Source organism: Palaemon carinicauda, chromosome 23, assembly GCF_036898095.1.
Source record: "Palaemon carinicauda isolate YSFRI2023 chromosome 23, ASM3689809v2, whole genome shotgun sequence".
Taxonomy (NCBI): domain Eukaryota; kingdom Metazoa; phylum Arthropoda; class Malacostraca; order Decapoda; family Palaemonidae; genus Palaemon; species Palaemon carinicauda.
Genome location: NC_090747.1, coordinates 102720436 through 102745435, shown reverse-complemented (window position 1 = coordinate 102745435; position 25000 = coordinate 102720436). Strand labels below are relative to the sequence as shown.

The 25000-nt window shown below is 33.9% G+C and overlaps 2 protein-coding genes across 2 annotated transcripts in view; one reads left to right on the top strand and one right to left on the bottom strand.

Moving 5' to 3' along the window:
• Window positions 1–25000, top strand: part of spt4 (Transcription elongation factor subunit spt4) — a 110040-nt gene that overhangs the window by 2769 nt on the left and 82271 nt on the right. The window contains exon 2 of the mRNA XM_068347333.1: window positions 7070–7163. The gene's annotated coding sequence lies outside the window, so the exon portion shown is untranslated. The remainder of the gene's footprint in view (window positions 1–7069; window positions 7164–25000) is intronic.
• LOC137617320 (cuticlin-3-like) overlaps window positions 2884–25000 on the bottom strand; it is a 39795-nt gene continuing 17678 nt past the window's right edge. Inside the window, exons 2-8 of the mRNA XM_068347330.1 lie at window positions 14708–14753; window positions 9479–9726; window positions 5872–6085; window positions 5230–5362; window positions 3965–4146; window positions 3659–3854; window positions 2884–3372 (exon numbers count right to left, since the gene is read on the bottom strand). Coding sequence (XP_068203431.1) covers window positions 3221–3372; window positions 3659–3854; window positions 3965–4146; window positions 5230–5362; window positions 5872–6085; window positions 9479–9726; window positions 14708–14740 — 1158 coding nt within the window. The 5' untranslated portion in view covers window positions 14741–14753 and the 3' untranslated portion in view covers window positions 2884–3220. The remainder of the gene's footprint in view (window positions 3373–3658; window positions 3855–3964; window positions 4147–5229; window positions 5363–5871; window positions 6086–9478; window positions 9727–14707; window positions 14754–25000) is intronic.

The following is a 25000-nucleotide window of genomic DNA, read 5'->3' as shown; positions in this document are numbered from 1 at the left end:
GATCTTGGTTGTCAATGTTGATATATTATTTAGAAGTTCCATAGCCTTTGTACCATGGTCTTCCACTATCTCTTGGGTTAGAGTTCTCTTGCTTGAGGGTACACTTGAGCACACTATTCTATCAAATTTTTCTTCCTCTTGTTTCGTTAAAATTTTTATAGTTCATATAGGAAATATTTATTTTAAAGTTATTTTATTTTTTCCAGTTTCCTTTCCTCACTGGGATATTTTCCCTGTTGGGGCCCCTGGGCTTATAGCATCCTGATTTTCCAACGAGGGTTGTAGCTTAGCAAAAATGATAATGATAATAATAATAATTTTCACTGTGTATATGAGCTTGCGTGTTTTATTTTTAGCAGTTTATCATTAAAATTCTTTATTCGTTTTCTTTAGAGTAAGCTAATAACGTTTTCTATGAACCGTATTTCATGCTATACTAAAATATTTAATAATCAGGCCTGAAAATGTACGATTATTGCCTGTTTTAAGAGAAATGGGAAACGGACTGTCTATTTCCACGACGCTTCTGTGGAGATTGACTTATTAAAAATTCCAATATCCACGGCCAGCTATGTTAATAGCCAAGGGAGCATTCAGTTATCTACATGACGAACTGACCACTCTGCTAAGGCAATTATCCTTCCAGTCCTTTCAAAAACATGGATTAAAGTAATAAAAATCCAGGATTATCAGGTATTTGTTCAGTTTCCATCGTCAATAGAGAGTTTAAAACTGAGTGGGGTGTAGCAGGAGAAGTGAAGCCTCGCCCCTTTAGGTTAGGCTGGCACAATTGATGTTTTTCAACCATTCTATCTTTTCCCACGAAACAAATGTGACCCATGTATTTTTCTAACTGCTTTTGGTAAATGCTATTGTACCAAGTGGTCGTGTCAATAACGAACGCTAGGTTACAACCCTGTCGTGCCAATGCAGTGATCGAGGAGCAGGCAATTGACACAGTATGTTGAAATAGCTTTAGCTAATTAGAAATAGTTTAGGTGAAAAAGAAGGTTTCATATGAATAAACTACGGATTTTATAATGTTTTTCTTTTAAAATATGGTAAAAAAAATAGCAAAAGAACGTAATTGATATTCCTTTCATTCGATATTAAAATAGATTTTTTTTCACAAAAAATCACATAAAATACACACTAACAGAGCTTGCGATTTCAGTTTATTTATAGTGTTTCTTACTAGCAAATATCGCCAATCCCTATATTAAGAGTTCACCTTCTTTAACACTTGTTCTACACTGTGCTCTATCCTGAGAGGATACTTGAATCTTTTTATTATTGGTAGGTTTGCCATATTGGAAAATCATTGTTGGCCTTATGGTCTGTGTAAAGTATCTTTTCTGGTACATTATCAGTAACATAGAAAAGAAAAAAAAGAAAGACAATATAAGGAAAAGCTGACATAAATACTGTAGAAGAGTAGAGCTCTCTCTCTCTCTCTCTCTCTCTCTCTCTCTCTCTCTCTCTCTCTCTCTCTCTCTCTCTCTCTCTCTCTCTCTCTCTCTCTCTCTCTCTCTCTCTCTCTCATTGAAATGAAATTTGAATGTTGGCTCTGACAAGAAGCTAAAGAAAATTGTGTTGAAACGAATTGTTTGTATAGTTAATATAGAATAAAAGATGGTGAAGTGATTATGGATATAAATACGAAAAAAAATGTCATGAAAATATCTTTGATGAAAAAGGAGAATCAGACTTTTGAAGTAGCTAAGTTGTTTGGAGAGAATAATGTGTATGATCTAGAAGATCTTGGAGTGAAGGGGAGAAGGGTAAAAGAATCCTTGATAGATCGTATGAAAGAGGCCTTAATATCTAGGACAAATTGTTCAATGCACATATTTGCGTGTGTAGGAAGTATATGCACGCTGCTTATGAAATTATTGTGTAGGAACGAGAAATGTCTGTGATTACTAGAATTGGCTGCTCAGTGTTTTTTATGCTATACTTTTTAAACAATGGACGTGTCAGTAACCGCTCTATTGTTTCCTCTGCACCCTCATCTTATTATGGAAACAGGAAACGTTTACCTCATCAACTAGGTAGATTTTCACTGGCAAAATGACCTCGCAACATATTTGAGCAATGGATGAAAGTTTTGGAGTGTGCTGGTAAGTCTACATGCTTAGCCATTGGCAGTCACTTTCTGCCCCCTTCCTTGACCCAAGAATTAACATGGTTGAAGGGAGCCTTGATTGTTGATCATGCATATGTATGCTCATCCTCTAAGATATTTTGCAACGGTGGAATGACCCGACCATCGATTCTGCTGCTTGTTAGAACTGACCTTTAAACCTCTGTTGACCTAGGTGGAGATTTCTACCTGTTGGCTAGTCGATTTATGTGGATGAAAATCAGCACAAAGATGGAGGATAGGCTAGTAACGCCACCAAAATGTGTTAGCTGAGAGAAGATGGCAAATGTCTAGTGTAACCCCCCTCATTGGGAATTTGCTCAACTTGTCAACATTATAAGAAACAATAATGTCCTAGAGATTATCCAGGCTGTTTGGTGTCAATGACCTTATATATCAGGATGTCAGAAAACTTTAAATCAATCTATTATCCAGGCTGCGAGTATGTGCAATCATCTTCTTCGAATGCAACAAGAACAGTTTGCTAGAAAGTAGGCTTATCATGATAACAGGTTCTAAATCAATTAAGTAACTAACTCCAGTCATTTTCCGAATTTTGAAGAGTTTCGATTTATGGATTAAAGGCAGGAAACTGAATCCATGCAAGAATCAGAAACCGTTTCTGTGAATTACCTAATAAGGCAATGAAATTTGACATTTGGATTTTTTTTTCTCGTAGTTTTCGTCTAATATTTTAGGAATGTGAATAAAATTCCTCGTAATGAATGTGACTTTTTTATTGATATTTTTTATACAAAAGGGAACCTGCCCAAATGTTCCATGAAACTTATCCTATTAAAAGTAAAAAAAGAGTAATGAAAATCTTAATATTAAAGTATGTATAAAGTACAAAAGTGTATATAACCTGTATATACAGAAATAAGTGTAATCTCAACACAATACAAAGAAGCCTAAATTACAAGAAATTTACAAGAAGTTCGGAACATGTAACTGAAAATACTAGAATTCCAGTGCCATGAGCCGCGATGCCACAAAGGATAACTCCTATACATGAGTCCACTTCAGTTATGCGAGTCGTGCCGTGATTTCCTATGAGAATAATGGTAGTTTCACTGATCAAAGTGGCTGTTTTTCCCGTAGCTGGTATCTAAGACTCTTCACTTGGAACACCAAGAAGCAGGATAGAGTTGACAAGCATAAGACAACCGAAAGCAAAGTCACTAATCCGATGAGCATTGTTGTCGTGATCCAGCAGCCTATACTTTCTCCTGAAAAAATATACATGAATATTAGGTGATGTTGGAATAAGATTTCCTGTACTTTCTAGTGTCTTGCTATGCTTTTCAAATGCATGTTATGATTATTCTTCAGTGACTTACGGGCTTCCCTAGTGCAATAGCCCGTGTCTTGCTATAGGAAGGGGGTGTTCTTGAATGAACGGTCTTCAATGATTTGAGAGGCGTTTAAATTTACCGTCTTGATGATGACAATTAGACTTCAGGTTATTTCAGAACAAAGAAGGAAAAACTTAATTCAGTTTCACTGATGACAAACCTTGCAGCTGTTCCTTCGAGACTACAACCACTCCCCTCTGAAGTTCCACGATAGCTGATGGCTTTTCTTCGCCATTCGCCTGCCTTTTCCTTCGGCCTGGGGAAGGCCCTCCGCTGCAGGGTTCTGAACACTCGCCCTCACACACCTCCAAGTGGCATGATATGACGAACTCGGGGCTTTCACCGATTTTGAAGGCCTGAAAAAAATTTGTTCAATGTTAGGAAGTTTGTATTTCACCAATAATACTGAGAATTGATGATATATACAGTACATACTGTATCACGAGAGATGCGGAGAGGAGACTACCTTGAGATAAGAATAAAGCATGAGGTCAGCTTGGACGCCGTTAGTTTTCCTCGTCTTGGCAAATTGTGTGAGGAGGTCAGGCCTTATGAGGCATCCTCTGGAGTCGAGGAGTTCAACCTGCGTTCCTCCAGCTGAACTGGCATTGCAAGAGATTACGTTGGCATCGAATTCACGACTGGGATCTAGAATGGGATGTAGATGAAGTATGATTGGAAGTTTTTAGAAGAAAGCAATGGAAACTAAATATATCAATGTGTGCTTATGTGACATTGATATATACAAGAAGTCTGTAATTGCCAACTATATTAGTTTAGTCATTTAAACTAAAAAAATAACTTAGAATTTAACACACTTTGACAGTGAAATTTTTCAAGTAATAATTTCACATATCCAATTAACCTACTTAGATAACAATAAAAAAATATGAAATTTCGAGCATTGCCTCTGTTGAGTCAAAGGAAGTGTATCAATTGGAAAGACTCATGTGGTACGTACTAGGAATCTTATTTCACCCTTCCATAAAACTTACTTGATACCAAGGGCTAAGGGCTCTTTCTGGCATCAGGCCGCTTCATTCAAACCAACCACCAAACATATTTTTTTTCTACAACCTCTCTCTCTCTCTCTCTCTCTCTCTCTCTCTCTCTCTCTCTCTCTCTCTCTCTCTCTCTCTCTCTCTTTACATAAGTTACTTGCAAAACTTGTTTTCTTGATTTGCGCAATAATTGGAAAGGGACAACACTGTCCTTGAGGTGTCGGGTGGCTCTCGAGCTAGAGACAAAAATTCTGTTAATTGATAATTATTTTTTAAATATCGTGAGTGTTTGAAAGACCTGCATAGATGAAAAACTTACAGATATACAAATAGATAGGTAGGTAGATATTCCTAGGCTTGCTTAAATCTTGTAAAGAAAATACACACATCTGGATTATTGCCAAGCAATACAGCTCCCATTTGAAGTGACCATTCAAAAGAGGCTTTAGCACTGCTAACAGTTATTATTATTATTACTTGCTAAGCTACAACCCTAGTTGGAAAAGCGGGATACTATAAGCCCAGGGGCTCCAACAGGGAAAATAGTCCAGTGAGGAAAGGAAACAAGGAAAAATAAAATATTTTAAGGTCAGTATAAACTACAAAAACTACAAAAAACTTTAACAAAACAAGAGGAAGAGAAATAAGATGGAATAATGTGCCCAAGTGTATCCTCAAGCTTAGGGCAGATAGAAGCCAAGCCTATCATGGAAGAGTAGAATGAACTAACCTTGGACGTAAATGACGATAGATGTATCATCTCCCATGTAAACGTAACCTGTAGCAGGGCTGGAAAACGGACCGGTGCCTTTCTGGATTTCCATCAAGGTGTTTACTGATCGTTTATCAAGCTGCACAGGGACCTGTTGTTTGGATTAAAAAACATTTGGATATCACCAAATAAGAAGAGGGTGCTGATGTAAATGTATTTGTTGTAGTCACTGTATTTAATGGGTGTTTTGATGTTGTTGATGAATGTTTGTCATGCTTAGTGGATTCAAGATTGCTTATTTCTCTAGTGAAGAATGAAAATGAAAATTGTAAAAAAAAAAATATTAATTAAGAAATTTTTGGTAAGCAATCACACCGGGTAAAGCGATGAACAGAAAATATTGCGAGATTACATATAATAAATTTTGGTATGCATTACGGCAAACTAGATATCTAGCAGGTTCGCGATATAGGAACTAGAAGACTATGATGATTCTTGTTCCAATATACTACGAATTAGTCATAGAATGACATTGCTAATTAAATAACATTAATGTGCCATTTGATGAACATCATTTTTGCCAAACAATAACATCACTTGCTACATTGTGCATCTGTCAGACGTCTAATAAACAAAAGCAAATCAATCCACCGCTCGTACCTTCATCGGTTCATAAACTTTGAACGGTATGGATGAGACGCTCTTCTGGATGATGTGTTGCCAGGTGCATCGGATGTTCCGGGCCATGTCCCACTCCTCTTGGATTAGAGCGTCGTTCTGGATGACGATAGTGTTCTCGAAGTAACTCTCCTTATCCCTCACCGACCCCTCCAGTTGGCTCACGGTGCCACAACCGTCTATTGGCACGTCAAACCTGCCGGTAGATTCGTTTATTCAAGTCAGCCGTTGATTCTGAGTCATTCACTGGTTCAGAACTAAAGATTCGTAGTCGTATCATTTGAATAGGAATAATTAACTCATTTGTTGGTTTCGAAACTTTATTCAGTACGTTATTTAAAGGTCTGTACATATTAAATGTAGCTGTATTCTGTATTTCTTTATCTTGCTATAAGTAAAAAACAACTAACGGTATAATGTCATTTGATACGTATGACGTAAGAGCAACTGAAGGAAAATGGAAACCTGGGATAGATTCGTTTACTCAAAGTCATTCTCTGGTTCATAATCGTAGATCGTATCATTTGTGTTTTCGAACGTTTATTCAATACGTTATTTAAAGGTCTATACATTTAGTTTAGTCTAACGAGGACGGCGTAAGATACTTCAGAAAGAAGCTGGTTCATATTATCTAATCTCTGTATATTGTTATACGTAGAAAACAACTAAAATGCTAACGGTCTAAAGTCATTTGATACATATGACGTAAGAGCATCGAGAGGAGAATTGGAACCAAAACAATGCTAGATCTCGAATAAATTATGTTTTTGTGTAAATCTGGAAGCTGTAGGTAATCGCTTCATCCAGATTGTTATAGATAAAAAAGGTTTAATTGATGGAGTGGTTCCCACAGTGAGAATGATAGTACTAAAATTATTAAAATTTTATGGTGAATTGACAGAACTGTGAGGTAGATCATATGTGTTTTTATTTTTATTTTATTTTTTTTTTTTTTGAAAAGGCATTTTATAGTCATAATTGATAATTTTCATTGAGAAAAATAGTCAAAGTATAGAGCTCAGTTTTTTATTAAATTAAAATAGCCACCTCACATTCATGCATATAAAACTATTTTAGATAATACTATCAAGATATCCTTTTTATCATAGACTAATTTATATATACTCAACTGATAGAATTAAAGCATATGTAAATTTACTAATGAAAATATTTCTTTCAGGTGCATTGAATTCAGAATGAAAAATGACATTACGAAAGGGGCATATTTTGCAGACGAGGCCAAAGAGAGGTGTATCAGACCATTGTCTATTTGAGTAAGTGTTATGTGAAGTATTATATAAGTAGTTTGAACTTTAAATCCCATGTATTTTTATATTTGTTATTTTCAGCCCTATTATTTGTTTTCGTGAATCACATTTATTTATAGAAATTAAATTCCACTGAACAGAAATCGCGAGAACATCGAAAAATAGGAATAATTGCATTGTATTTAAAATAGTCTCCTGAAGCAAAAATACAAGAATAAAAAAGACAATTATGTTTGGAAGAAACTTATTGATAAGAAAGACATTCGCTGGTTAGCCATGACCTCGTATTTGGTGATGCAGGGAAATCTCTCTCTCTCTCTCTCTCTCTCTCTCTCTCTCTCTCTCATGAAAAAGATTAATTACTCTTCAAAATTTTGTTCAGTGAAAGGCAGTAGATTTTAACCTTGAAACTGAAATTGATTTTTGCCGATATATATATATATATATATATATACATATATATACATATATAATACATATATATGTATGTATTTATAATTACATACACACACACACACACACACACATATATATATATATATATATATACACACACTAGCTAAGCTATACCCCTAATTGGAAAACAGGATGCTATAAGCCCAAGGGCTCAAACGGGGAAAATATCCAAGTGAGAAAAGAAAATAAGGAAACAGCTAGAATAGTGTGCCTGGGTGTATGTATGTGTGTATGTGCACACACGGACAACGTAATATAAGGTCCTACGTCCATGAGATGACTGTTATGCAATATCACGTCGCATGTTGCAAAATCTATTCTCATCTTGCTTAAGTGAAATCGCCAACACTTTTGAAAATAGGAAATTACTGTAATATGTAGGAATTTTTTATGCTTTATGAACTAATAACTAGTGATTTTTATTTGAAATTCTTTACATTTTTATTAATACTCGTTTATAATTGTAGATTCCATCGTATTACCAAATTTCCTTGATAAAAATATTAGTAATATTTAAGCTTCTTGAGTTTGCGAAGATGCATCATTAATCATTTTCTTACCAGAGGAAATCTTACTACAAGTTTATTATCTCTCTCTCTCTCTCTCTCTCTCTCTCTCTCTCTCTCTCTCTCTCTTAACAAAGGAAAGCCACACGTCTTATTTCAAGGTGAACCCGGTTCCCAGGTTATCTGAGAAAGCTTCAGTGTTCATTAATATTCATGTCGTTGGACGTCCCTCTATGGTGTAGCTGTATAAAATCTATGTGGTTTCCAATAAGGAAATGGCAAGATTGCAACTACCAAAATATCTAACCCAACAACAACAACAACAACAACAACAACGTTAATGATGATTTTAGACAATATTACTGAATTTTACGGTTCAGGAGTTGCTGATCATATCAACCAAATAAATAGAATTGAAATTTCATACAATAATACTGCATTTTACGGTTTAGGAGTAGCTGATCATATCAATCATATAAATAGAATTGAATATCCAGATGTAGGTAGCACTCTCTAACACAACAACAACAACAACAACAACAACAATGTTGATTTCATAAAATATTATTCATTTTACGATTCAGAAGTATCTGATCATATCAACTAGATAAACAAAAATGAATATGCCGATGTAGGCAGCAACATAGAATTGAAAACCACGGTATCGAATAATGTCTTTTCAAGGTCTGTTTTGGAATGTTACCTCATAGATGTGATATCTATGGGTTGAGCGTTAGGGACAGGAATAGTTGGTCATTTAACTGAAAATGAGCTTACTTATCTAAAATAGATATTGATTTTAAGAAAGACTCATAAGTGATTGATCAGCTGGGTAGGAAGGACCCCATATATTATTATTATTATTATTATTATTATTATTATTATTATTATTATTATTATTATACGCGACTCATCAAAGATGACGGATACACAGATTCAGCCCTTCCTCCCGCTCCCCCTTTCCACTCGGGGTACCCTCTCTCACCAGAGTATGACTACTCTCTCTCCCCCCTACTTTCTGGATGGGGAGAGACCGAGTAGTTATAAGTCTGACAACGCCGCTGAGAGTGACCGGAAATAATATATATATATATATATATATACACCAGACCTTTGCTCTTTATTATATAGGGGAGATTATCATTAATATTGAATAATCATTTCATTATTATTATTATTACTTATTATTATTTATATAATCATTTATAAGAAACAAGCTTTTAAGGCTCTTTTTATTATCAGGCAAGTTTCCCTGATATATATATATATATATATATATATATAAAATAAAGATAGATAAATGAACAGATAAATAAACAGATAAATATAAAAAAGAAAATAAATAATAATCATACTCACGAGAACTCCCTTTTGCCGGATCTCTCTATAGTGACGTAATTACAATTTGGGTCATAGAAATGCCCCTTGGAGTAGATGACCCCCGGGAAGTCTCTGTCGAATTCCAAGTTGACGGTCATGCCCGAGCGGGCGCATTTGACGTCGAGGGTGATTAGCTGGGGCATCATGCCCTGGGGATTGGGTGCAAAGAGCGCTCTTCCTTTGTCGTTTATGGTGCCAACCAGACTCTCGCTTGTCACCCATTGTACCTGTGGGAATTAAGACATAGATAAATTGGTGTAATTATTATTATTATTATTATTATTATTATTATTATTATTATTGTAGTTGTTGTTATTATTTTTATTATTATCTTTATTACTATTATTATTATTATTATTATTATTATTATTATTATTATGACGATGATGATGATTATTATTATTATTGTTATTATTATTATGAAAATTATTATCGTTATTATTATTATTATTATTATTATTATTGTTATTATTATTATTATTATTATTATTATTATTATCATCATCATTATTGTTATTATTATTATATTATTATTATTATTATTATTATTATTATTATTATTATTATTATTATTATGCGTATGTTCGGATGGAGCCACTATAAAAGCGAAGCAACCACACTAAAATCCCTTTATGTAAAAAAAAAAAAAAATAATAATAAATTGATACTATTTGAGACATCGCATTGGATATATAAACATATTAGTACGTTAACTTGTATGTAAATCACATAACTTATGATTAAGTTTTGGATTATTATCTTAATTCTATTAGTCTCTATGATGTCAGGACATACCTTAATTTAAAAAAAGAAAAAAATGGTCTTCCCATGTCTTGGGTTAGAGTTCTCTTGCTTGAGGGACACGCGGGTACACTATTCTATATAATTTCTCTTCTTCTTGTTTTTTAAAAGTTTTTTTATAATTTATATAGAAAATATTTATTTTAAAGTTGTTACTGTTCTTAAAATATTTTGTTTTTCCTTGTTTCCTTTCCTCACTGGGTTATTTTCCCCGTTGGGGCCCCTAGGTTTATAGCATCCCGCTTTTCCAACTTGGGTTGTAGCTTAGCAAGTAATAATAATAATAAGTCACATAACTTATAATTAAATTTTGAATTTATATCTTAATTATATCAGTATTTTAATTAAAAAAAAAAGAGAAAAAAAAAATGGAAATGAATTAGACACATAATTCTCTACTCTGAAGGCTATCAATTTTCATTTAATAATTAAGATTGTAAAATAGAAAATATCAAGTATTATTGAGGAGAATTTGCCGAACAAGTACTGTGTACTATTCACGTGTGGGTTTACTTGCTCAGTTTAAGCAAGGTCATTCACCTGCAGTGACTCGGATGATTTTTATCAACTGGATCCTTGTGAAAGCCCTGGGTTATTTTTCCAACTTTCAGGGATTCCTTATTATTAGTAATAGAATTTATATTTTTATCTAGTGTTCCGGCTTCGTTTCTCGGTATTACAACAAAAGGCAGTTAAGCAAATGTATGTTTTATTTTTCAACATATGTCCCATATTATAAAGAGGAAGTGTGTGGTTATATATATGTATGTGTACTGTATATATATATATATATATATATATATGTATATATATACACACATATATATATGTGTATATATATGTATATATATACTATATACTATATATACTTGAGGGTACACTCGAGCACACTCTCCTATCTTATTTCTCTTCCTCTTGTTTTGTTAAAGTTTTTATAGTTTATATAGGAGATATTTATCGTTGTTACTCTTCTTAGAATATTTTATTTTCCTTTTTTCCTTTCCTCACTGAGCTATTTTCCCTGTTGGGGCCCCTGGGCTTATAGTATACTGCTTTTCCAACTAGGGTTGTGGCTTTGTAAGTAATAATAATAATAATAATAATAATATATATATATATATGTGTGTGTGTGTGTGTGTTTGTGTTTGTGTATGTGTATATATACTGTATATGTGTGCATATATATATATGTATATATATATATATATATATATATCGGTCACGCTTAGCTCTTCCCGTCCCTTGGATAGGGGGAAGAGGTAGTGGTCATACCCTGGTGAGAGGGGATGCTTATATCTAAATATTTAGCAGTCAATTTTGGTGGGTCACGTACACTAATTCAAGAGTTCATTTTTTCCGGGTTAGTGAAAGAGCGAAAAATTTTCCTGGGAATAAGATTAAAATGTTTTGAATTCGATTATGGATAAGTAATTGCCTGCGTGAAAGTTTGTATTAATTCTCTCATAAAAATATGCAAAATATTCAGGATGAGAATGTGCATATTAAAACAAAACTATTATTGATGTCCATTGGAACGATAAATGAAAGTCATATTTATTACATTTATTCTTTTATTTCTTGTTCAGGAAAGAAGAGACAGAAACCGACCTGACAAGAAGAAAAAAAATGTCTACTTCCTTTGAAATCAAAGTGTTCGATTCCTTGTATTATTTATACCATTTTATCCAAGACCTACAGTAAGAGTAGGTTTTAATGTTATCTGATTGGAAGCCAATTCATTGCGATATCGGACAGGGATTACGAGACAAAAGAAATTATTATCCACTTTTCATTTTCCATCGAAACGCTTCAAACTTTCCCTCTCACTGGTATCCTGAGTTGCCAATTCTTTTTAAACGACGTATGGCAAGGTCATTGTTGACATTAATCCATTCCGTATAAAGTAAACACATTTGAATAACGCCTCTTACTCAGAAATGTGTATTCTACAGTACTTGACCATATTCTGATGTTTACATTGAAGAAATGGTTTTAAAAATCCAATGACAGGCAAGTGGCAACATTTGTTTTCCTTTTCTTTCACTCTTTCGGACACTCCTGCAAGCTCCGGGTTTGGTCTACCATGAGGAGTCCATGTGAGGTTGCAGAGTCATCTTGGGTACGTCGGCATGTGCCCAGAATGGGCATAGTCTGGCCTATGAATTATTACTGGTGATAATGGGGTTGCGTGGAGTGATCCAAAATGAGAATATCCGTCGTTGAGTTTTATCATTTGGATAAAGATGATATTACACTGTCTATGACACGGCCTAAGAAATTGCATATTGTATTTTCTACATTCCGGTGTGGTAGGATTCCTTATGCTTTCAAGCATTGTCATTCTAAGAATTGGGATCTCTCTCTCTCTCTCTCTCTCTCTCTCTCTCAGGATGCCAGAAAACTTTAAATCTCTCCCTATGTATATATATATATATATATGTGTGTGTGTGTGTGTGTGTGTGTACAATATATACAGTATGTAGCCTATATATTATACACACACACACACACACACATATATATATATATATATATATATCTATCACGTCCCAAACGCCTTTCAATATCGAATAACTTGTGTCTCAGGATCGCAGACCAAAAGAGAAATTCATTGCATGAAAATAATATCTGGTCAGTTGAGGATCGGAAACTTTGTCGAGCCAAAATCAAGTTGACAGCCGACTATCGTATCCATTCAACTATCGTGATTGATAGTAGACTATAACCTTGATTTATATGCTGTAAAGCTTTAGAGCCTTACCATGCCAGAAATTCTTGAAATAAGATTAAATTCTTCTTGGGTCTGTGATCCCGAGACACTGAATTCAATATTAAGAGGTATTTGCGCCTTGATATTTGAAAGCGGGGATATATATATATATATATATATATACATATATATGTATATATATAAATATATATATACATATATATATATATATATATATATTTATGTATATATATATATATATATATATGTATATATATATATATATATATACATACGTATATATATATATATAACCTATCTGAGTGAGGATCCACAAGGCATGGATAGGGACATGTCTGAGGTGCATTTGTTGTAGAATATATATATATATATATATATATTGGTGCTAACTATGTATCTGGCCAGTCTCCACATAAATGATAAATCCTAAAGACTTATCAAAAGACTTTACAAAAAGTCTTAAAACAAAGTGGAAATGCCTCCAGGTCATATTCACCACACATGGTCTTAGGTCAAGGATTGACATGAGACTCATGGTTAAAAGGGACAAAGGGAATTAATATTTTATGAGGGAAAGCCTTTCAAATTGATAAAAAAGTAAAGGAAATAAACAAAGTGCGTGATGTGACAGACAGATAAGCATGATTTCCGTTAAACTCGGTGCACTGAAGGTATTATTATTATTATTATTATTATTATTATTATTATTATTATTATTACTTGCTAAGCTACAACCCTAGCTGGAAAAGCAGGATACTATAAGCCTAAGGGGCTCCAATAGGGAAAAATAGTCAAGTGAGGAAAGGAAACAGGGAAAAATAAAATATTTGAAGAACAGTAACGACATTGAAATAAATATTTCCTGTATAAACTATAAAAACTATAACATTAATGGGTCTTTCCTTTAGCTGCATCTACTGTTTGGCCTTTTAGTTTATCTCCCTTCCCTCTTCCTTCCTTCCATCTTCCTATCAATATCTTTCAACTTTCATTTCAAATTGCAATACAGTGTTGTCTCCAGATTTAACTCGGTGCTGGATTGCTAGACGATATAAGAGTGGGGATTCCTTAACGTGATGAAAGGGTTTGTGTATCGCCATGATCACCAAAGCTGTACTATTTGGGGCTACCCATAGTAGCTTGGTTTGCTCTGAGCGTTCAGACTAAAGTCTCCCACCATCACCAATCTGCTATGGCCAGTTTGTTGATGGAAATGGCTAAGCCCCCAGACATGACTAAGGATATGTCTGAGGCATTTGTCCTGCAGTGGACTAGAAATGGCTGCATTTGTTGATATTGCTATTGTATAAGAGATATTAATAATCTTTTTTAATTTCAAGCTGTATTGTAAAGGAAAGTTTTTATTGAAATGATGCTAATTAAAGAGGTATTTATAAGATCAGGCAATTCTCTACGAGAACACTAAAAAGGTGTAAAGAAGTTTAAGCGTTGTAGTGACTCTTCAAGACACGAAAGAAAAAAAAAATATTGGCAAACAATTAGTGCTCTTCCGAACTTTCGTTTGGACATTCGAAGCCTTTTTAATCTCTAAGTAAAAAAAAATCCATTTAGTATAAAGATTAAAGGTTATGATATTGATGGAGATGAAAATAAAATAATGATTATAATAACTAAAATAATAAGTAAAATATTGGAAGTCAAAGTACTGTGCTTACCTGCAGTACTAAGAAAATAATTGCTGGCAGCATCTTCACACTTTATCTGGAATAAAAGAAAATAATTATTAGATAATTTTCACTGGATTCTCACCACAAGAGAATTCACGTATTTTACTTCACACATGCGAGCCATTTTATAAGAAAATTTTATATACCGTTGTCTTTAAATGTTTTAAAGACTTTACGAACGACTGTTGGGATGTAGGAAATATAGTATATAGCAGTTATTGAAGCACAGGGCAAATATAGTGTATAGTTGACAACACATCCAAGTCTTGAGTTTATTATGTATATGTGTGTATGTATGTATGTATGTATATATATATTTATATATATATACCATATATATATATATATATACCCACACCCATCTACATTATATATGTGTGTATATATATATATATATATAATGTAGATGTGTGTGGGTATATATATATATATATAATGCAGATGTGTGTGGGTGTATATATATATATATATACATATATATGTGTGTGTGTGTATATGATATATGTTTGTATATATATATATATATATATACAGAGGAGTGGTAACATCAGAAGCATACAGTCCCCGAGTTTTTCATCTTGTCTTGATAGCTAAGACACACTCTCTCTCTCTCTCTCTCTCTCTCTCTCTCTCTCGATATCGTCCTGTGGGCAGGTTGGACAGACACTAGATATACCACACTACACCTCATGTAAACTGTGTAACCTTGCTAATGCCAATAACCTTAAACACTATTGCCTTCATTGCCCTACTGTCAGGAATCTGTTACCTCAAGGACAAAAATTTACTTCAAACCTGTCAATAGTTACACAAAGATGACCACCTAGACGTAATTTTGACTCGTCATCCACACTCTGGTGGCTGCTAAACTGTCTGTTGCAATTGTTGTGATAATGGAATACGATCTAATATATGTCATTTTTGTAACTGATACTCTGATGATTCAATGCTGTAATTTTTCTTTTTCTGTTGATTCCTGATGTACTGTATGTGATTACCAATATGTAACTTTGTTTGACGTCTTTGGGCGTAATAGATTTATTAAATAATCTCTCTCTCTCTCTCTCTCTCTCTCTCTCTCTCTCTCTCTCTCTCGCGCGCGCGCGCTCTTCTATACAGAGACCTTATGGGGAATATGAACTTGGGTATTGGTTGATCGAAACCAAACCGGTTTCGTGGGAATGATTGGTAGATTATGAGCCACTTGGTGTTGCAACATCCAGGGTCACTGACTTGGGCTCTTTAAGGGGTTAGAATTGAAATTTGAGGCTGCTGTATCTTAAACTAATGTAAATTGTGTCGTAGTTATTCCAATGGAATTAAATATGCTTACCTTAGCAAATATGTATATTTACTTATTATATGTTTTCATGAATACATACGTAGCTATAGGGGCACTCAGTAGAGCGCAGACCTCCTCCCCGGCACCTTGTTTCTCGACCTTTTGCTTGACCTCGACCTTGATCTTTGACCTTAACATGTACTGGCGTGGATTGTCATACACTCAGATATGAACCAAGTTTGAAGTCTCTGTAACAACGATGTCCAAACTTATGGCTGATTACTGAATTGGACATTTTGCTTGACCGTGACCTTGACCTTTGAAAGTGACCTTCCAAAATTTAATAATTTCTAGCTTTTTACATAACAGCTAATCCATGCAAGTTTCGTTACTCTACGATTAAAATTGTGGTCAGGAAGCTGTTCCCAAACAAACACTCAGACACATACACAAACACACACAAACACACTCACATACACAAACACACAAACTGGGCGAAAACATAACCTCCTTTCAACTTCGTTGGCGGAGGTAAGAATTATAAGTGCCTTTTTTTAATAACAGCCACGGGTATATGCAACTAGTTATCACGGACTTTCCTTTTCATTTATTGTCTATATTTTCACTTCTCGTCTTAATTCCTTGTTATGTTCTTTTGATTTACAGTATTCTGCTTTTCAGTTCAGTATTGAAGTGTATAACAAAAAGTTGATTCGATTATTTTTCAATTAAAGAGAAAAATTGTCATAAATATGAGATTGATAATGGTGTCAGCCTATTTTAACTTACACTCTTAATAAAACCGTAATTTTAATAGGAAATTATCCATAAAAATATACTGTCCCAAGTCGTATTTCAGTAAAATACAGGTGATCGTACTTTGTTATTATCTTTTACGGGTTGGTGACCGTAATATCACTCCTTTACGTCAAAATATCCTCTTTTAAAAGGGTAAATGCCTGGCAACATTTATTCCAGGATTTTTACCGTTTTTTTTACGGCAAATTTTTAACAGTGTATACTATTAGTACAACTGGGTTTTACCCAGTTACACCTGAGCTTTGAATGGCATCCCAGGTCCCAGCGATAGGTCAAAGAACCCAAATTCATTAATTCAAATAAAACAAAAGTTCATTGGTTTTTTCTCCTGTCAGCAAGATGATCGGAATGAAGGAAATGGTACGTTCTCTCTCGTTGGAACAGGATAAAGCACCTAACAGTAAGTCAATTACTGCCATTACTGGATCCTTTAAGGCAGAAAATGATGATTTGAGGAGGCGTTTTCTAAAGATTCACTCATCATCTTTCGCATCGAGGCGTGAAGCTTCACTTGTTTCGTTTGTTCGGGAAGTCGCGCGGGAAGTTTGATTAATGTTTGAAGGTGTCGATATTCGGATGCTATTATTATTATTATTATTATTACTTTCTAATGACAACCCTAGTTGGAAAAGCAGTATGCTATAAGCCCAGGGGCTCCAACAAGAAAAATAGCCCAGTGAGGAAAAGAAACTAGGAAAATAAAATATTTTAAGAACATTAATAATGTTAAAATAAATATTTCCTATTTAACTGTAAAAATTTAACAAAACAAGAGGAAGAGAAATAAGATAGAATAGTGTGCCCGAGTGTACCCTCAAGCAAGAGAACTTTGACCCAAGTCAGTGGAAGGCCATGGTACAGATGCTATGGCACTACCCAAGGCTAGAAAACAATGGTTTGATTTTAGATGTCCTTCTCCTGGAAGAGCTGCTTACTCAAGAACATTTAGCATCCAACTAGGGAAACGTTTTTCTAAGTATTCAGAAGGTGATACACAAGAACATTTCGGTGAAATGGGAAAACTTTGGCAGATCTAAATAGAGGCTAATTTGTTGGACTAAATGAGCATGTATAGGCGGTAGTGGAATACAGAGATGTTTTATCAAACGTGTGAATCATTGCAAATGTCAGGGGCCATAGATTGGCGTAACCTGTACACATCATCATCTCCATCATCTCCTCCTCCTACGCTTATTGACGCAAGGGACCAGGTTAGATTTCGCCAATCGTTTCTATCTTGAGGTTTTAAATCCATACTTCTCAATTCATCATCGTCTACTTCACACTTCATAGGCCTCAGCCATGTAGGCCACGATCTTTTAACCCTTCTAGGGCCTTGTGAAGCCCAGTTCAATGTTTGCTGAATTAATCTCTACCCTTCATCATGATCTCATCCACACATGGCACCTGAATAATCTCTCTTATAGTTTCATTTCTAATCCTGTCATTTAACTCTCAATATTCTTCTGAGGGTTTTGTTCTCAAATCTACAAAATCTATTGGATATTGTTTCATTGTCATACCAGGACTCATGTCCATACAGTGCACAGTTCTGTAATACTAAACACCCATAGCCATACTAGCTAGTATTAGTTATCGAAAATAACTATTGAAATAGTATTTTGATTTTTAATTTTTTGTTTATTACAAAGAATATGGTCCGCAAACAGAATCACGCATTTACAAAGACGGTCACAGACTCACACTAATTCAAAACAGGCTACCATATGTGCCATAGCCAATAACAAATAAAAAATTGTTTTATAAATAATATAGGCCACAAAAAACTACACATATGTAAAAAATTCACCTACACAGTCTGTAATATTCTGTATCATTTTGTTATACAGTAATTCATCAACATGGACCCTTCATGTTTAATTTTTTTGAGTCTTCGTATAATTATGTTCTCCTATAAGAAGCTTCATGCTCATATGCATTCGTGGGTGCATAATATGCATATCGGTAGAACAGTTTAGCTCGAGTCAAAATTTGTGTGTGCGTGTCTCCAGTATATTTGGGAAGCAGAATTAGTATTCCTTGTCAGTAATAAAAATAATCTCTCTCTCTCTCTCTCTCTCTCTCTCTCTCTCTCTCAGTAGTATGTATATATATATATATATATATATGAATATATTTAAGTATAAATATATATTATATGTATATAATAATCTCTCTCTCTCTCTCTCTCTCTCTCTCTCTCTCGTATATAAATATATATATATGAATATACTGTATATATATATATATATATACATATATATATATATATATATGTATCATGAATAAGCATGATATTAAATGAATAGAAAAGGCAATACTATATACTATATCCTCAGGCGAAAAGTACGTGTCAATCTTGGAGCTTCAATCAGTAAATATCTTTATTCCTAAAACATGATTGAATTTACTTTCAACGTTAACTTATTGATTCAATATTTTGATATAATCTGATCGAGGGGATGGGAGAAATTTTCTCTCGTTGAATACCTCGTTTGCGGCATAAGAAAAATTGTCTTTATGCTTTATGCGGTTTGTGAGTCTTATGTCTACTGTTTACGCTTCTTATTTCAGGGAAAATGAGAATTATTTCTCTCTCTCTCTCTCTCTCTCTCTCTCTCTCTCTGTGAAAAAATGTATTGCTTTAAAATTATTTCATTTTCGTTCACTTGAGAAATGCAACTCTCTCTCTCTCTCTCTCTCTCTCTCTCTCTCTCTCTCTCTAAAAAAATCATCGCTTTAAAATTATTTCATTTTTATTGACTTGAAAATTACAACTCTCTCTCTCTCTCTCTCTCTCTCTCTCTCTCTCTAAAGAAAAATTATAGCTTTAAAATTATTCTTTAATTTTTATTGACTTCAAGAATGCAACTCTCTCTCTCTCTCTCTCTCTCTCTCTCTCTCTCTCTCTCTCTCTCTAAACATCACGGTTTCTTAAAGTGGTGAAAGGGTTTGTGTATTGCTATGATCAGCGAAACTTTATTAGGTTGGTTTGCTGTGAGCTGTAAGATTGACTAGCGTGTTGATAAAAACTGGCCAAACCCCAGATTTTAATAAGGGCATGTCTGAGGCTTTTGTCCTGCAGTGGACTAAAATAGATGCATTTATCGTTTTATATATATATATATATATATATATATATGTATATATATATATATATATATATGTGCATACCTTTTAGATATCGATAAGTAGATAAATCGATATACAAGTGTATGTGCACAGAAAAATAATCTATAATTTTGTCGGCACCGAGTGATAATTTTTACCATTAATCAATTTTGATTGTTGCACCATCAAATTATGTAATTTTCGCATATTAAACTAATTTGTATACAATTAATGAAAACAATTTTTAATAATCGCTTCCTATTCATCATGAATACTTTCATTTGTTCCAATTATTATGAATAAGCGTCGTTTTGGTATTCATTTTCCTCTTGCAACATTACAAAGACCATGCAAACGTAAAAGGATTCTCTTACTTGATGATAATAATAATAATAATAATAATAATAATAATAATAATAATAATAATAATAATAAGCTCCTCTATATGATAACGAACATGTCTGGCTATATATATATATATATATATATATCGGTCACCCTTAGCTCGCCCTGTCCCTCGGGTCAGGGGAGGGGGAGTTGTCATACCATGGTTAGAGGGGGAGGCGTGTGTGTGCAGGTCTATATATATATTAGCCGTTATATTTGACGAATCACGTACAATAATAATAATGATAATAATAATGAAGAATAGGAAGAGTAGGTGGAGTCAGAGGAAAAAGAAGAATTTAGAAAAAAAAACTTATTATGAAGTCCTGTTATGAATAGAGGCATCTCCTCATAACACAGATGCGTTCTCAACAGACGGAATCCTTTGAGCACTTTCGTAATAGTTTAACGATCGCCAGCTTCCCTCTCAAGTAAATGGCAAAGCTGACATAACTAAGAAAAACACAAAACGGGGAAATAAAAACTCCACCGAGCGCCGCAGGTAGAGGTCGTTGGAGTCGTTTAGTTGACTGGCAATTTTCATAGAAGTCATATTGCAAATTGAAAGGCGTCCTCAATTCGAGTGTTTTGAAACATCTCGTTCTGGTAATTTGCTTGTTTATGCTTGCGGTGCCTATCAAGCCGAGCGTGAAAGTGGATCTTTGAAATTACTTGATGGATTTCAATTTAGGCGAAATGATGGAGACGGCTGATATTATTATTACTTGCGAAGCTACAACCCTAGTTCGAAAAGCAGGATGCTCTAAGCCCATATGATCCAACAGGGAAAATAGCCCAGTGAGGATAGGAAACAAGGAAAAATAAAATATTTTAAGAAGAGTAAATAACATAAAAATAAATATCTCCTATATAAACTATAAGAAAATTAACAAAACAAGAGGAATTGAAAAAAAGATAGAATAGTGTGCCCGAGTGTACCCTCAAGCAAGAAAACTCTATCAAAGTAAGTAGGCCGATGTATATTTTTAATTTCATCATACGAAGCTTCTGGCTTGGTAGTGATTGGTGTTTAGAAGGTCTTTAGGGATGAAGTTGCGAGCCTCACACCTGTTTTCTAGATCCCTGTAGATGCAAGTATCCTTTGACAGCTGAATGAATTGGTGATAAGTTCATTGTGGCTTGTCAAACCTTCTTAAAGATGATGGGGTCACTGTATATACAATTTGATACCTTTACATGGCGAAAGGGTTTGTGTATCACCATGATCAGCGAAGCTGTACTACTTAGAGCCTCCCATACTAGGTTGGTTTTCTGTTAACGATCAGACTAAAGTCTCCTACCATCACCAATTCCCAGTTGATCAGCGCAGTGATGAAAATAACCAAACCCCAGAAATGAGTAAGGACATAATCTGAGGTCTTTGTTCTGCTGGACTAGAAGTGGCTGCATTTGTTGTATATATATATATATATATATGTATGTATGTATAATATGTCTATATATATATATATATATGTATGTATAATATGTCTATATATACATATATGTATAACATGTGTTTATATATATATATATATATATACTATTTAATATCGCACGTTTATAAAAAAAGATTGCCAACCCCCCCCCCCCTCTCTCTCTCTCTCTCTCTCTCTCTCTCTCTCTCAACAATTGAAAGTAACCGTCTACCTTGCTTCCAGTGAAACAAGGTCCGATTTTTCATATCGAGTTGCTATGCATTATAGGGAACAATTACTTTCAATTTCGCAACTTGCAAGAGGCGACCTCTCAGTCTCAGAGTTCACTGAGTGGCAGACTTCAATTCCTGGAAAGGCCTAAGTAGGCTGACATAAGTCTTTTTATAGTTTATATATGAAGTATCTGTTTTAGTGTTGTTATTGTTTTTTTTACATATTTTATTTTAATTGTTCATTACTTCTTATATCGTTTATTTATTTACTGATTTACTTTCCTTTCGGGGCTATTTTTCCCTGTTGGAGCCCTTGGGCTTATAGCTTCTTGATTCTCAAACTAGGGTTGTAGCTTGGCTAGTAATAATAATTATAATAATAGTAATAATAATGATACTAATATAATAATAATAATAATAATAATAATAATAATAATAATAATAATAATAATAATAATAATACTAACAATAATAATAATACTAATAGAATTGTGAGATGGTCAGTTTGATAGGAATGAATACATGGACTCCTTGTTCTCTTCAATATCTTGTTTTTTTAACATCTGTTCGTTTTGTTTAATTTTAACAATTATATAACATGAGTAAACATACAGATGAACATATATGGGATCTGTGTAATTATGTAATTATTTGTGTTTATGCATGTTGGCAAAACAACTTTGAGGGCCATTGGAAGAGAGAGAGAGAGAGAGAGAGAGAGAGAGAGAGAGAGAGAGAGAGGGGGGGGGGGGAGGGGGGATAGGATTAAATGAAATCAAAAGGATAGATCACTTTCACTTATAAACGGCCTGATTGACAGCGGTAGGGCCAAAGAGATTTCAATTCGTGGTAATTTGAGATACCAGCGGTTGGAGGAGAGACGAAAATAAAGACCCACAAAAAAGAGGAAAAGAGACCGTTTTCGCGGAAGGAATTATACTGCATGCAGTGCACACACGCACAAACATGCACACACACACGCGTATATATATGTATATATATATATTGTATATAATATATATATATAATATATATATATATATATATATATACAGTATAATATATATATATATATATATATATCAGTGTGTGTGTTTGTGTATGTATGTGTGTGTGCGTGTATGTTCTTATATTGGCAAAATGCATTTTAATTAAGAAATCCCAATTATAAAAACTCGTATAAGCTTCCGTAGCTATATTTTTTTTTTTTTTTTTGTCATCATCATACATTCACCGGTAAGCTAAAGTTTAGTGAGGCCATTTAGAAAATAATAAAATTAGATATTATTGTCCTGTCTACCTTTTGAAAATATCCATGGTAATTGTTAAAATCTCTCTCTCTCTCTCTCTCTCTCTCTCTCTCTCTCTCTCTCTCATCACCAGGATTTGTAGGAAAACAACCTTGTCGTCTCGTCTTCATATCACACACTTCTTAAGCAACTGTCTCCAAGTTGAAAAATTCCTTTCCCATTTTATTTCATCTTATTAAATTGACTCCTGTGTATTACTTGGTTAAATATACTTCTACTTTGTTAATTAACTATAGCTATCACATTTGGGTTTAGGTTATACAGAAATACGATGAGAGAATGAATAAGATTTCCTTTCAATGAATGAAACAACAACTGTCTCCAGAGTTGAAAAATACTTTCTCTTTCAATTTCATTTGATTAATACTGATTCTTCTGTATCGCTGGTTTAAAAATACTTCTATTTTGGTGATTAACTACAGCTATTATGCTTGTGTTTATGTTATACATAAATACGATGAGAGAATGAATAAGATTTCCTTCAATGAATGAAACGACAACTGTCTCCAGAGTTGAAAAATACTTTCCCTTTCCATTTCATTTTATTAAAACTGATTCCAGTGTATCACTGGGTTAAATATACATATAATTTGGTAATTAAATATAGCTTTTACATTTCGGTTCATGTTATAAATAATACAACCAGTGAATGAATAAGTTCTTCAATGAATGAATTAATGACGTCATTCAGTTAAAAGCTTCGACTGGCTTGACTCGCTCCGCTGTCTGGAGTGTCTGTCTGGGCCCGTAAGGTCTCGAGCCCGAAATAACCCTCTTGTATGACCTGTTGGGTGACTGGGAGGGTTGCCAAGGGTCACTGACCTCGGTTTCGTGGGTGATGAGGTCATCTTTTAAAGTTCCAGAGATCTGTTGCGAAACGAATAGTTCCGTGGATAGAATTTAATTCTGGAGGCACAATTCCGTATTTTGGTAGATGTTAAGCTACTAGTGTACGCGACCCGTCAGAAATGATGGCTAAATGCACACACACACACATACACACACACACACACATATATATATATATATATATATAAATGTATATGTATATGTATGTGCATATATAAATAAATAAATATATATATACATATATATATATATATATATATGTGTGTGTGTGTGTGTGTATGTACACACACATATAAAACCCTTCCCATACCCTCCCCCTTTCCTAACTACAACACGGCAGTTTGGGAAATTTGTGGGAAATTGTGGTTTCCGAGTTTTCTTCTTAGGGTAACCCCTCTCACCACGGTATGACTACTCCCTCTCCCCTACCCTAGGGATGAGGAGAAACCGAATAGTCATACGTCTGGCAATGCCACCGAGCGTAACAGGAAAAAAATATTTTTTATCATATTGGGGAGATTAGTACAATGATCTTCTATTTGGACATACATTGTTCATCTCTCAGTAACAGCTGTAGGAAATTGAAGGGATTTATTCATATTTGGTCTGCCATGTGCAACGTGGTGATTAATTCTTTGGGAAATCATATATATATATATATATATATATAGATATATATATATATAGATATATATATACATATATATATATATATATATATATATATATATATTTATATGTGTATATATATATATATATATATACATACATATATATGTGTGTGTGTGTTTGTGTGTGTGTATGTATTAATAACTCATCAGTTGAATTTTGTGGTAGGTAACTAATCAGGTGCTTTTAATTCTTAATAATGA